The sequence below is a fragment of the Hemiscyllium ocellatum genome, chromosome 1 (assembly GCF_020745735.1).
Source record: "Hemiscyllium ocellatum isolate sHemOce1 chromosome 1, sHemOce1.pat.X.cur, whole genome shotgun sequence".
In the NCBI taxonomy this organism is placed as follows: domain Eukaryota; kingdom Metazoa; phylum Chordata; class Chondrichthyes; order Orectolobiformes; family Hemiscylliidae; genus Hemiscyllium; species Hemiscyllium ocellatum.
In genome coordinates, this window is record NC_083401.1 from 14,173,032 (window position 1) to 14,186,493 (window position 13,462).

At 45.1% G+C, this 13,462-nt stretch overlaps 1 protein-coding gene across 2 annotated transcripts in view; it reads left to right on the forward strand.

Moving 5' to 3' along the window:
* The window catches only part of sema4f (sema domain, immunoglobulin domain (Ig), transmembrane domain (TM) and short cytoplasmic domain, (semaphorin) 4F), a 234,365-nt gene that overhangs the window by 87,551 nt on the left and 133,352 nt on the right, over positions 1 to 13,462 (forward strand). For both annotated transcript variants that reach the window (XM_060837263.1, XM_060837356.1), the window contains exon 3: positions 12,602 to 12,661. In XM_060837263.1, the coding sequence (XP_060693246.1) occupies positions 12,602 to 12,661 (60 nt within the window). The remainder of the gene's footprint in view (positions 1 to 12,601; positions 12,662 to 13,462) is intronic.

Below are 13,462 nucleotides of genomic sequence, written 5' to 3' on the forward strand. Positions count from 1 at the left end.
CTGAATGGATTCAACCTTACTCTTCATGCAACCTGTATCATCTCTCAGCACCAACCTGATCACATCCTTGAAAATCAGAGCTACACCATCTCCCTTACCTTCCTGTCTGTCCTTCTGAATAGTCTGGTACCCCTGGATATTCAATTCCCAGTCATGACCATTCTATAACCATGTTTCCAATGCGTTTCGTTTGCGATTCGTTTGCGATGATTTGCGCTGTTAATTCATCAACCTTGTTACGAATGCTACGAGTATTCAGGTAAAGCCCTTATGCTAGCTCTCTTACCCTCATGATTTCCAACATCTCTGATAATATCTCTTGAATTATCCTTCATTTTTATTTATTTCATTGTCTGCCTTGAACTTAAACCATCCAGCACACATACTAACCTGCTGCTTACCGTTTTATTTACCATCATGCATCCTGCCATTTTCCCTTTCCCTTCCCCTGACTCACAAGTCTAAAGTCCTCGTGACCACCTTATTTATCCTTTTCACTAGAACACTGGTTCCAGATCGGTTCAGGTGGAGACTGTCCCATCGGTACAGATCTCTCCTCGTTCCGAAACTGATGCCAATGCCCCATGAAACGGAACCCTTCTTTATCGCACCGATCTCTTCGCCACGTATTTACTTCCCTAATTTTCCTATCCCTAATTCAATTTGTATGTGGCTCAGGCAGTAACCCGGAGATTATGACTCTTGAGGGCCTGTTCTTTAATTTCGTTCCTAGTGCTTGATAATCCCCAAACAGGTCCTCCTATGTTGTTTGTTTCAATGTGGACTACAACAACTGGATTCTCATATCTCGTCTCTCCCTATCGAGAATCCTACATTATTAATGAGTCCAATTGTCATAAACTGCGGAGAAATCTGTGTACTGGGCTTTATCAGAGCTAAATGGAAGCAAAGACAAGCAGCCTCTTGGAAAGGGATTAACTGTGAGAAGAGAAGATGCTGTAGATTAGCTATTCATTCAATAAGGTCTTTGAATCCATATCGGAAGTGTGCTGTAGCATTTATTTTACATGACTTCAATCTAGAAGGAAATGTCTCTTTTACTTTAATTTATTGTGAGTGGCTTGATTTAAAAAAAAGCAATGTTTTGTTTGTTACTTGTTCCAGTTTGCCAGGAAAGTGAAAATAAGATGTGTTCTACCGTGTTTCAGTCTTACTTGCATACTCATCCTGTGGGTGCACAGTCATCCTATGGAGTGCAGTCTCATCCTGTGGTGTGCACTCCCATCCTGTGTAGCATCTACCTCAGATAAGGAAATGTCCATTCTAACTAGCAATCTTGTAGCTTTCCGTTTAGTGACTCATTCTTCCCAGTAATTGACTTCTACATCAGAAGCGAAGTGGAAGGAAATGTATCTTGGAGGATGTGGTCATCAATGGTTGAATTACTGTCCTGAATCACCTCTTTCTTATTAATAAATGCCAAAGAAACATGTTCTTTCTATGTCATGGCTGCTTTTTAAATACTAATTTTCTTTCCTAATGCTGCATTTTTGACAATTGCTTAAGTGTTTCTCTAACATGCACTTAGTCTCCTGTTTAAATTCTAGCAATCTTTGTTTTGTCATAGAGTCAGAGAGTACAGAGTAGAGTAGCTTTTACTTGTCGTTTCTACCATATGCAACTGATACAGTAAAAATGAGACAGCATTCCTCTGGGACCTCGGGTGTTATGTGGACAGCACAAATTACACAGTTGTACATGGCATAAAGTGCTTAAGAAGTGCAAAATATATAAGTTACAGTGTAACAGAAGAATGATAAATAATGGACATTCTCCAAGCAGCAATACAAAAGAATTTCAGGTGGGAAAGAGTCCGATTATACTGTGTTGAGGAGCCTGATACCTTGGGGGAGGAAACTGTTGCACAGTCTGGCCGTGAGAGACCTGATGCTTCAGTATCTTCTGCCAGATGCCAGGAGGGAGACGAGTTTGATTGAGAGGGGTGTGGGGTCTTAGCCTTTTGGATGCAGCGTGTGGTGTAAATATCTGTAATGGAGGGAAGAGAGACCCCGATGATCCTCTCAGATGTCATTACTATCCATTGTAGGGTTTTATGATCCAAGACAGTGCAATTCCCGAACCAAGCAATGATGGAGCAGCTCAGGGTACTGTCAATGAACTGTCTGCTGAAGGTGGTGAGGATTGGGGCAGTGAGAGGTGGGCTTTCCTCAGTCTGCACAGAAACTAGAGATGCTGCTGGGCTTTCTTGACTATAGAGCTGGTGTTGAGGGACCAGGTGAGATTCTCTGCCAGGTGTATGCCAAGGAATTTGTGCTCTTCACATTCTCCATGGGGGAAGCCATGGATGTCCAGCGGAGAGTGGCCGCTCCGTGCCCTCCTGAAGTCAACAACCATCTCTGTTGTCTTGTCCACTCTCTGCACCAGTCCGTTAGCTGTTGCACCTCCTATCTGTTTGCTGACTCGTTCCTGCTAATGAGACCCAGTACAGTCATGTCATCAGCAAGCTTTATGATATGATATGACTTGTGCATCGCTGCACAGTCGTGTGTCAGCAGGGTGAACAGCAGCGGACTGAGCACACAGCCCTGGGGGTCCCCTGTGCTCAGTGTTGGAGATGCTGTTCCCAATCTGGACTGACTGAGGTCTCCCAGTCAGGAAGTCCAGGATCCAGTTACACAGGGAGGTATTTAGATCCAGCAGACTCAGATGCTGAGGAATGACAGTGTTAAATGCAGAACTGAAGTCTATGAACAGTAGTCTGATGTAGGTGTCCCTCTTCTCCAGGTGGGTGAGGGCCAAATGGAGGGTGGTGGAAATGGCGAGATGAACAGCACAGAAATAGACCCTTATGTCCAACTTGTCCATGCCGCCCTGATATCCTAAATTAATCTCATCCCATTTGCCAGCATTTGGCCTATATCCATCTAAACCCTTCCGATTCGTATACCCATCCAGATGCCTTTTAAGTGTTGTAATTGTACCAGTCCCCTTTGCTTCATCTGGCAGTTCATTCCATACACATATCACTCTCTGCATGAAAAGGTTGGCTGTTAGGTCTCTTTTAAATCTTCCCACTCTTACCCTAAACCTATGCTGTCTAGTTTTGGACTCCCCCACCCTGGGAAAAAGACCTTGTCTATTTCCTCTATCCATGCCCCTCATGATTTTATAAATTTCTAAGGTCATCCCTCAGCCTCCGATGCTTGAGGGAAAATAGCCTCAGCTTATTCAGCCTCTCCCTATAGCTCAAGACTATTTTGCTATTATTCTTACCAAAATGGATGACCTCACATTTACCAACATTGTACTCCATCTGCCAATCCCTTGCCCACTCACTTAATCTATCTATATCCCTCTGCAGATGTTCAAGACCTTCTGCACATTTTGCTCTACCACTCATTTTGGTGTCTTCTGCAAATTTTGACACTTTACAACTGGTTCTCAACTCTAAATTATCTATGTAAATTGGAAACAATTGTAGCCCCAACACTGATCCCTGAGGCACAACATTAGCCACTGATCACTGACCAAAAAATACTCACTTACCCCCACTGATTGCTTTCTATCAGTTAACCAATCTTCTATCCATGCTAATAAATTGTTTGTAATGCCATGCACCTTTATTGTATGCAGCAGCCTTTTGTGCAGCACCTTGTTGAATGCCTTGTGGAAATCCAGATGTGTTTGTAGAATGTGTTGATAGAATCCCTTCATATTCTCCTGAACTCTATTTGTCAAAGCTATGTCATGTCCCCTTTTTGCCCTCCTGATTTCCCTACTGCCTTTATACTCTTCCAGTGATTCACTCGATCCCTGCTGTCTATAACTGACATATGCTTCTTGCTTATTCTTGACCAGAACCTCAATTTCTGTAATCATCCAGCATTCCTCTGCATCTATCAGCCTTGTCCTTCACCCTAACATACTCTTGCTGGACTCTCGTTATTTCATTTTTGAAGACATCCCACTTTGCAGCCATCCCTTTACCTGTGAATATCTGCCCCCAGTCAACTTTTGAAAGTTCTTGCCTAATATCATCAAAATTACCCTTCTTCAATTTAGAACTCCAACTTTTAGATCAAGTCTGTCTTGATCAGGTCTGTGTTTTTCCATTACTATTTTAAAACTAACAGAATTATGATCATTTGCTAACACCTCAGCCTTTCCTTATTTCCCAAGATGAGGAGGTGCTGGTGTTGGACTGAGGTGGACAAAGTTAAAACTCACATAACACCAGGTTATAGTCCAACCGGTTTATTTGGCAATACTAGCTTTCAGAGCGCTGCTCCTTCGTCAGCTTCCTACCCATGTATTTGTCCAAATTCCTTTCAATTGTTGTTAATGTACCTGCCTCAACCTGACAAAGGAGCATGCTCCAAAAGCTAGTACTTCCACATAAACGTGTTGGACTATAACCTGGTGTTGTGTGATTCTTACTTCCCAAGAGTAGATCAAATTTTGCTGCTTCTCTAGTGGGTACATCCATATACTGCATGGGAACATTTCTTGCAAACACTGAATAAATTCCTCTTCATCTGATCCCTTAACACCATGGCAGTCCCACTCTATGTTTGGAAAGTTGAAATCCCCTATTATTACCACTCTTATTATTCGTACAGTTAACTGGGATCTCTTTACAAATTTGTTTATCAATTTCCCATTGTCTATTGGAATGTCTATAGTACAATCCCAATAAGGTGATCATCCCTTTCTTATTCCTCATTTCCATCCAAATAATTTTATAACATGTCTAGATTTATTACATTAGAAGGATGTTATTTTCTTTACATAATGTTAAGTTCTAGTCTTTCTTCTTTATTATTTTGGCACTCTGTCTGTTATAGAGTCATAGGGTCCCACAGCACGGAGTCAGGCCCTTTGGCTCAGACTGGTCCATGCCAACCAAATGTCCTTCCACACTAACCGCATTTCCCTGCACTTGGCACATATTCTTCCATGTGGATTTCCTATCCACGTATTTGTCCAAATACATTTTAAATGGTGTTAATATACCCGCCTCAACCACTTCTGCAGGCAGCTTATTCCATATGCGTACCTCTGCGTAAAAACGTTGCCTCTCAGGTTCCCTTTTATTCTTTTCCCTCTAACCTTAAACTGATGCCCTCTTGTCCTCAATTCCCCAATTCTGGGAAAATGTCTGAGTGCATCACCCTATCTGTACCTGTCATGATCTTATTCACTTCGAAAAGATCCCGCCTCAGTCTCCTGCGCTCTAAAGAAAAACGAATTAGCTTGTCCAACCTTTCCCTATAACTCCGACCATTGAGTCCTGGTAACATTCTTGTAAATTTCATATGCACTCTTTCCAGTTTAATGGCATCCCTCTTATAATAAGGTGACCAAAACTGAAAACAATACTCCAAGTCAGGCCTTACCAACATCCAATATATCTACAACGTAACTTTCCAACTTCTTCACACAATGTCCTGACTAATGAAGGCCAGTGTGCTAAATGCCTTCTTCACTGCCAATGTGTACCTGTGACTCCACTTTCACAGAGCTGTGAACCTGAACTCGAAGCTCCCTCTGTTCCACTACACTCCCTAAGGCCTCCCATTCACCATGAAACTTGATTTGACTTTCTTAAATGCTTATCTATACTATATCTATATCTCTCACTTATCTATATTGAATTCCATTTGCCATTTCTGGGCCCACTTCACCAGCTAATCAAGGTCCTGCTGCAATTTCTGAGAACCTTCCTCACTGTCCACGAGACCATCTATTTTAGTGTGTCATCTGCAAACTTAGAACATTACAGCGCAGTACAGGTCCTTCGGCCCTCGATGTTGCACCGACCTTTCATACCAATCTGAAGCCCATCTAACCTACAATATTCCATGTACGTCCATATGCTTGTCCAATGACGACTTAAATGTACTTGAAGTTGGCGAATCTACTACCGTTGCAGGCAAAGCATTCCACACCCTTACTATTCTTTGAGTAAAGAAACTACTTCTGGCATCTGTCCTATATCTATCACCCCTCAATTTAAAGCTATGCTCTCTCGTGCTCACCGTCACCATACTTGGAAAAAGGTTCTCCTTGTCTACCCTGTCTAACCCTCTGATTATCTTATATGTCTCTATTAAGTCACCTCTCAACCTTCTTCTCTCTAACGAAAACAGCCTCAAGTCCCTCAGCTTTTCCACGTAAGACCTTCCCTCCATACCAGGCAACACCCTTGTAAATCTCCTCTGCACCCTTTCCAAAGCTTCCACATCCTTCTTATAATACGGTGACCAGAACTGTACTCCAAGTGCAGCCCCATCAGAGTTTTGTACAGCTGTAGCATAACCTCATGGTACCGGAACTCGATCCCTCTATTAATAAAAGCTAAAACACCATCTGCCTTCTTAACAACCCTGTCAACCTGGGTGGCAATGTTCAAGGAGCATAAAAGGTACAGTTAGTAAGTTTGCAGATGATACCAAAATTGGAGGTGTAGTGGATAGTGAAGAGGGTTACCTCAGATTACAACAGGATCTGGACCAGATGAGCCAGTGGGCTGAGAAGTGGCAGATGGAGTTTAATTCAGATAAATGCGAGGTGCTTCATTTTGGGAAAGCAAATCTTAGCAGGACTTATACACTTAATGGTAAGGTCCTAGGAGGTGTTGCTGAACAAAGAGACCTGGAGTACTGGTTCATAGCTCCTTGAAAGTGGAGTCGCAGGTAGATAGGATAGTGAAGAAGGCATTTGGTATGCTTTCCTTTATTGGTCAGAGTATTGAGTACAGGAGTTGGGAGGTCATGCTGTGGCTGTACAGGACATTGGTGATCCACTGTTGGAATATTGCATTCAAGTCTGGTCTCCTTCCTATTGGAAAGATGTTGTGAAACTTGAAAGGGTTCAGAAAAGATTTCCAAGGATGTTGCTGGGGTTGGAGGATCTGAGCTACAGGGAGAGGCTGAACAGACTGGGGCTGTTTTCCCTGGAGCGTCAGAGGCTGAGAGGCGACCTTATAGAGGTTTACAAAATATGAGGGGCATAGATAGGGTAAATAGACAAAGTATTTTTCCTGGGGTCGGGGAGTCTAGAACTAGAGGGCATAGGTTTATGGTGAGAGGGGAAAGATATAAAAGAGACCTAAGGGGCAACTTTTTCACACAGAGGGTGGTACGTATCTGGAATGAGCTGCCAGAGGATGTGGTGGAGGCTGGTACAATTGCAACATTTAAAAAGCATTTGGATGGGTATATGAATAGGAAGGGTTTGGAGGGATATGGGCCAGTTGCTGACAGGTGGGACTAGATTGGGTTGGGATATCTGGTCGGCATGGACGGGTTGGACCGAAGGGCTTGTTTCCATGCTGTACATCTCTATGACTCTATGACTCAATCTGTGTACCTGGACACCGAGATCCCTCTGCTCATCTACACTACCAAGAATCTTACCATTAGCCCAGTACTTTGCATTCCGGTTACTCCGACCAAAGTGAATCATCTCACACTGGTCCGCATTAAACTTCATTTGCCACCTCTCAGCCCTGCTCTGCAGCTTACCTATGTCTCTCTGTAACCTAGAACATCCTTCGTCACTAACCACAACTCCACCGATCTTAATGTCGTCTGCAAATTTACTAACCCACGCTTCTACGCCTTCATCCAGATCATTTATAAAGATGATGAAAAGCAGTGGACCCAATACCGACCCTTGCGGTACACCACTGGTAACTGGACTCCAGGATGAACATTTCTCATCAACCACCACCCTCTGTCTTCTTTCAGCAAGCCAATTACTGATCCAAACTGCTATCTCTCCCACAATCCCATTCCTCCGCATTTTGTGCAATAGCCTACTGTGGGGAACTTTATTGAACGCCTTGCTGAAATCCATATACACCACATCAACCGGTTTACACTCATCTACCTGTTTGGTCACCTTCTCAAAGAACTCAGTAAGGTTTGTGAGGCACAACCTACCCTTCACAAAACCGTGCTGACTATTCCTAATCAAATTATTATTTTCTAGATGACTATAAATCCTATCTCTTGTAACCTTTTCCAACACTTTACCAACAACTGAAGTAAGGCTCACTGGTCTATAATTACCAGGATTGTCTCTACTCCCCTTCTTGAACAGGGGAACCACATTTGCTATCCTCCAGTCTTCTGGCACTATTCCTGTAGACAATGATGATTTAAAGATCAATGCCAAAGGCTCAGCAATTTCCTCCCTGGCTTCCCAGAGTATCCTAGGATAAATCCCATCCAGCCCAGGGGACTTATCTATTTTCAATTCTCAGAATTTCTAATATCTCTTCATGTGACTCTCAATCCCACCTAATCTAGTAGTCTGTATCTCAGTAATCTCCTCGACAACATTGTCGTTTTCTAGAGTGAATACTGTCGAAAAATATTCAACAAACTGTCGACAAACTTACTGATTATCTTGTATATTCTTATCTAACTCATTGATATAGATAACAAAATGTAATAGGCCCAGCACCGACCCTGAAGTACTCCACAAGTCACAGGCCTCCAGTCTGACAAGCATCCTTTCACTCTTACTCTCTGCTTCCTACCATTAAGCTGATTATGTATCCAGTTTGCAAATGTGTTGCTGGTCAAAGCACAGCAGGTTAGGCAGCATCTCAGGAATAGAGAATTCGACGTTTCGAGCATAAGCCCTTCATCAGGAATAAGAGAGAGAGAGCCAAGCAGGCTGAGATAAAAGGTAGGGAGGAGGGACTAGGGGGAGGGGCGATGGAGGTGGGATAGGTGGAAGGAGGTCAAGGTGAGGGTGATAGGCCGGAGTGGAGTGGGGGCGGAGAGGTCAGGAAGAGGATTGCAGGTTAGGAGGGCGGTGCTGAGTTGAGGGAACCGACTGAGACAAGGTGGGGGGAGGGGAAATGAGGAAGCTGGAGAAATCTGAATTCATACCTTGTGGTTGGAGGGTTCCCAGGCGGAAGATGAGGCGCTCCTCCTCCAGCCGTCGTGTAGTTGTGTTCTGCCGGTGGAGGAGTCCAAGGACCTGCATGTCCTCGGTGGAGTGGGAGGGGGAGTTAAAGTGTTGAGCCACGGGGTGATTGGGTTGGTTGGTTCGGGCGGCCCAGAGGTGTTCTCTGAAGCGTTCCGCAAGTAAGCGGCCTGTCTCACCAATATAGAGGAGGCCACATCGGGTGCAGCGGATGCAATAGATGATGTGTGTGGAGGTACAGGTGAACTTGTGGCGGATATGGAAGGATCCCTTGGGGCCTTGGAGGGAAGTGAGTGTGGAGGTGTGGGCGCAAGTTTTACATTTCCTGCGGTTGCAGGGGAAGGTGCCGGGGGTGGAGGTTGGGTTGGTGGGGGGTGTGGATCTGACAAGGGAGTCACGAAGGGAGTGGTCCTTGCGGAACGCTGATAGGGGAGGGGAGGGAAATATATCCTTGGTGGTGGGGTCCGTTTGGAGGTGGCGGAAATGGCGGCGGATAATACGTTGTATGCGCAGGTTGGTGGGGTGGTAGGTGAGAACCAGTGGGGTTCTGTCTTGGTGGCGGTTGGAGGAGCGGGGCTCAAGGGCGGAGGAGCGGGAAGTGGAGGAGATGCGGTGGAGGGCATCGTCGATCACGTCTGGGGGGAATCTGCGGTCCTTGAAGAAGGAGGCCATCTGGGTTGTGCGGTGTTGGAATTGGTCCTCCTGGGAGCAGATGCGGCGGAGACGAAGGAATTGGGAATATGGGATGGCGTTTTTACAGGGGGCAGGGTGGGAGGAGGTGTAGTCCAGGTAGCTGTGGGAGTCAGTCGGTTTATAATAGATGTCTGTGTTGAGTCGGTCGCCCGAGATAGAAATGGAGAGGTCTAGGAAGGGGAGGGAGGAGTCTGAGATGGTCCAGGTGAATTTCAGGTCGGGATGGAAGGTGTTAGTAAAGTTGATGAACTGTTCAACCTCCTCGTGGGAGCACGAGGCAGCGCCGATACAGTCATCGATGTAGCGGAGGAAAAGGTGGGGGGTGGTGCCAGTGTAGTTGCGGAAGATGGACTGTTCCACATATCCTACGAAGAGGCAGGCATAGCTGGGGCCCATGCGGGTGCCCATGGCAACTCCTTTAGTTTGGAGGAAGTGGGAGGATTGAAAAGAGAAGTTATTCAGGGTGAGGACCAGTTCAGTCAGTCGAAGGAGGGTGTCAGTGGAAGGGTACTGGTTAGTGCGGCGGGAAAGGAAGAAGCGGAGGGCTTTGAGTCCTTCGTGATGGGGGATGGAGGTGTACAGGGACTGGATGTCCATAGTGAAAATAAGGCGTTGGGGACCGGGGAAGCGAAAATCCTGGAGGAGGTGGAGGGCGTGGGTGGTGTCCCGAACGTAGGTGGGGAGTTCTTGGACTAAAGGGGACAGGACCGTGTCGAGGTATTGGGAGATGAGTTCGGTGGGGCAGGAGCAGGCTGAGACAATGGGTCGGCCGGGGCAGGCAGGTTTGTGGATTTTGGGCAGGAGGTAGAAACGGGCGGTGCGGGGTTGTGGGACTATGAGGTTGGAGGCGGTGGATGGGAGATCCCCTGAGGTGATGAGGTCCTGGATGGTCTGGGAGATGATGGTTTGGTGGTGGGAGGTGGGGTCGTGGTCAAGGGGGCGATAAGAGGAGGCGTCCGCGAGCTGGCGTTTGGCTTCAGCGGTGTACAGGTCAGTGCGCCAAACTACCACCGCGCCTCCCTTGTCTGCGGGTTTGATGGTGAGGTTGGGATTGGAGCGGAGGGAGTGGAGGGCTGCACGTTCTGAGGGTGAGAGGTTGGAGTGGGTGAGAGGGGTGGACAGGTTGAGTCGGTTGATGTCACGGCGGCAGTTGGCTATAAAGAGGTCGAGGGCGGGTAGGAGGCCTGCACGGGGTGTCCAGGTGGATGGGGTGTGTTGGAGGCGGGAGAAGGGGTCGTCAGAGGGTGGGCGGGAGTCTTGGTTGTGAAAGTAGGCACGGAGGCGAAGGCGGCGGAAGAATTGTTCAATATCTCGCCGCGTGTTGAACTCATTAATCCGAGGGCGTAGGGGAACGAAGGTGAGGCCCCTGCTGAGGACTGATCTTTCATCCTCAGAGAGGGGGAGATCTGGAGGGATGGTGAAAATCCGGCAAGCCAGCTCACCCTGGATTCCATGCAATCTAACCTTCCAGAGCAGCCTACCTTGTAGAACCTTATGGAAGGTCTTACTGAAATCCATACGTCTACCACCCTCCTCTCGTCAACCTTCCTAGAAAAAACTCGAACAAATTTGTGAGGCATGATCTCCCACACACAAAGTCATGCTGACTACTCCTAATCAAACTCTGTCTTTCCAAATGCATGTTATCTTTAGAATCTTCTCAAGTAATTTACCTCCCACAGATGTTAAACTTGTGTATAGTTCCCAGGCTTTTCTTTGCAGCCCTTCTTGAGTAATGCCACAACATTCACTATCCTCTCGTCATCCGGAACCTCACCCATGATTAACGATGATGCAACATTATCAGCCAGAGCCCCTGCAATTTCTTCTCCTACCCTCTGGCTGTGTTCTTGGATATATCTGGTCAGGAGATTTATCTACCTTTATACATGTTAATACATCCAACACCTCCTCTACTGTGATATGGACTGTACCCAAGATATTTTCCTCTTGCAGATTCTACAATGTCTACTCCTGTGCCCTCATCAATCCTTTTGGTAACTTCGTCAGAAAACTCAATCAAGTTTGTGAGACATGATTTTGTACAAAACAAAGCAAAGGGCAAAGTTCAAGCCCTTGCTTTCGATCTTGCAGCAAAAGTTACATTTTAAGAATGAGCTCAGCAAATATGCATTTCATAGTTCAATTATCTACTTTACTCAAATGTTGACTTTTAATGTGAGATGCCAGACCTTAAGCACTAATGCCTGTGGACTTTAATAAAGAAGTTAAGCCCTTAGGAGAGGATATCACTGCATGGAAGGAGACAAAATAAGGACTCTGGTTCTTGCATTTTTTGTTAAAATGTCATGATGTGGAGATGTCGGTGTTGGACTGGGGTGTACAAAGTTAAAAATCACACAACACCAGGTTATAGTCCAACAGGTTTAATTGGAAGCACTAGCTCTCGGAGTGCCACTCCTTCAATCAGGTGGACGATCACCTGATTGAAGGAGCGGCGCTCCAAAAGCTAGTGTGTTTCCAGTTAAGCCTGTTGGACTATAATCTGTTGTTGTGTGACTTTTAACTTTGTTTGATTGTGTATTTGTAATACTATAGATGTTGGAGAATACGTTAACCACTGAAGCCTTGAAGGTCCATGGAACATCTGGGGTCAACTTAAGACACTGAGTATAAAAATAAAATGCCAGAGAGGGTGTGGATGGCCACCATTTTGAAATGTTATCAGCATGTGATGCAAAAAAATGGCGTACCTTTGCAGCATTGGCTGCAGTTATAAGTTGATAGTCAATCAATCATGCATTTGTGTAATGAAAAATTAATTGGAATACTAATAAAAGTATAATATGTCAAGGTTGAAAAGAGAGATTGACTTCTATGCCAAGTATGTGTGAAAATGAGTCAATTTTTAAAGATTGTATATGCAGCACTATGTGGTTTGGAGTTGGGAAAATGGGGTTGCTTGATATGCCAGGTTGACTATATATAGTAATTGAAAGTTGCAAATGCATTTGTTTTTCAGATAAAGTGGAATGTTACAGAAACTGAGCACAAAGCCTGCACCAGAAAAGGCAAGGCAAAGGTCTGTCTTCAGAACTTTCATTTATTCTGTTCTTAACCGAAATAAGATGTGTGATACCAGTCACTCCTTGGCAGATTATCTTGTATCCAGTAAATAACCATATACTGTTGTAAGTTGAATTTGATGTGCAGAGGGGAGGTGTCCAAGCTGTTTGTTTCAAATCACATATTGGGAAGTTATGATATTAAGCACAAAAATGTAAAAAATGGTGAAAAACAAAATGACTGGCAGGCTGTTATAAAAGCACAATTAGTTCATTGATTCAGGATGTAAGCTGATCTAGCTAATAAACTTGTGCATGAATACTGGGTGAACTTAATGTCCTTCCCAAGGCAAGCGTAGAGGCAGAGAGAGCATTCCATTAGCTAAGACAGTGGCAGATGTGGGAACCTTGAGTCTGGGATGGGATATCAAACCTGACAAATTTGAGTTTTTCGAGGAAGTCTCAACCAGAGTGGCTAGAGGGAAATTATTAGATGCATATTCAGAAGGCTCTCAGCAAGGTAACTCATAAAAGGTTAAGTCATAAGATAAGAGGCCATGGTGTTCGAGGTAGCATATTGGCATGGAAAGAGAAGAGGCTCATGGGTAAGTGTCGTATTAGAACTCATTGACTATAAGATCCTTGATTGGTGTTGTTAACCAGGCCAGTCAGGGAGCCTTGGGGGCGATAGATGTAAACAGGAGATTCAAAATCTCTCATTTCAGGGACTGACTCCGAACTGACTGGCCACAACCAATATATAATGCTATTACAAATAAAGTGTGACTTGGTGATGGGATGCTGACCTCTGTTCGGTT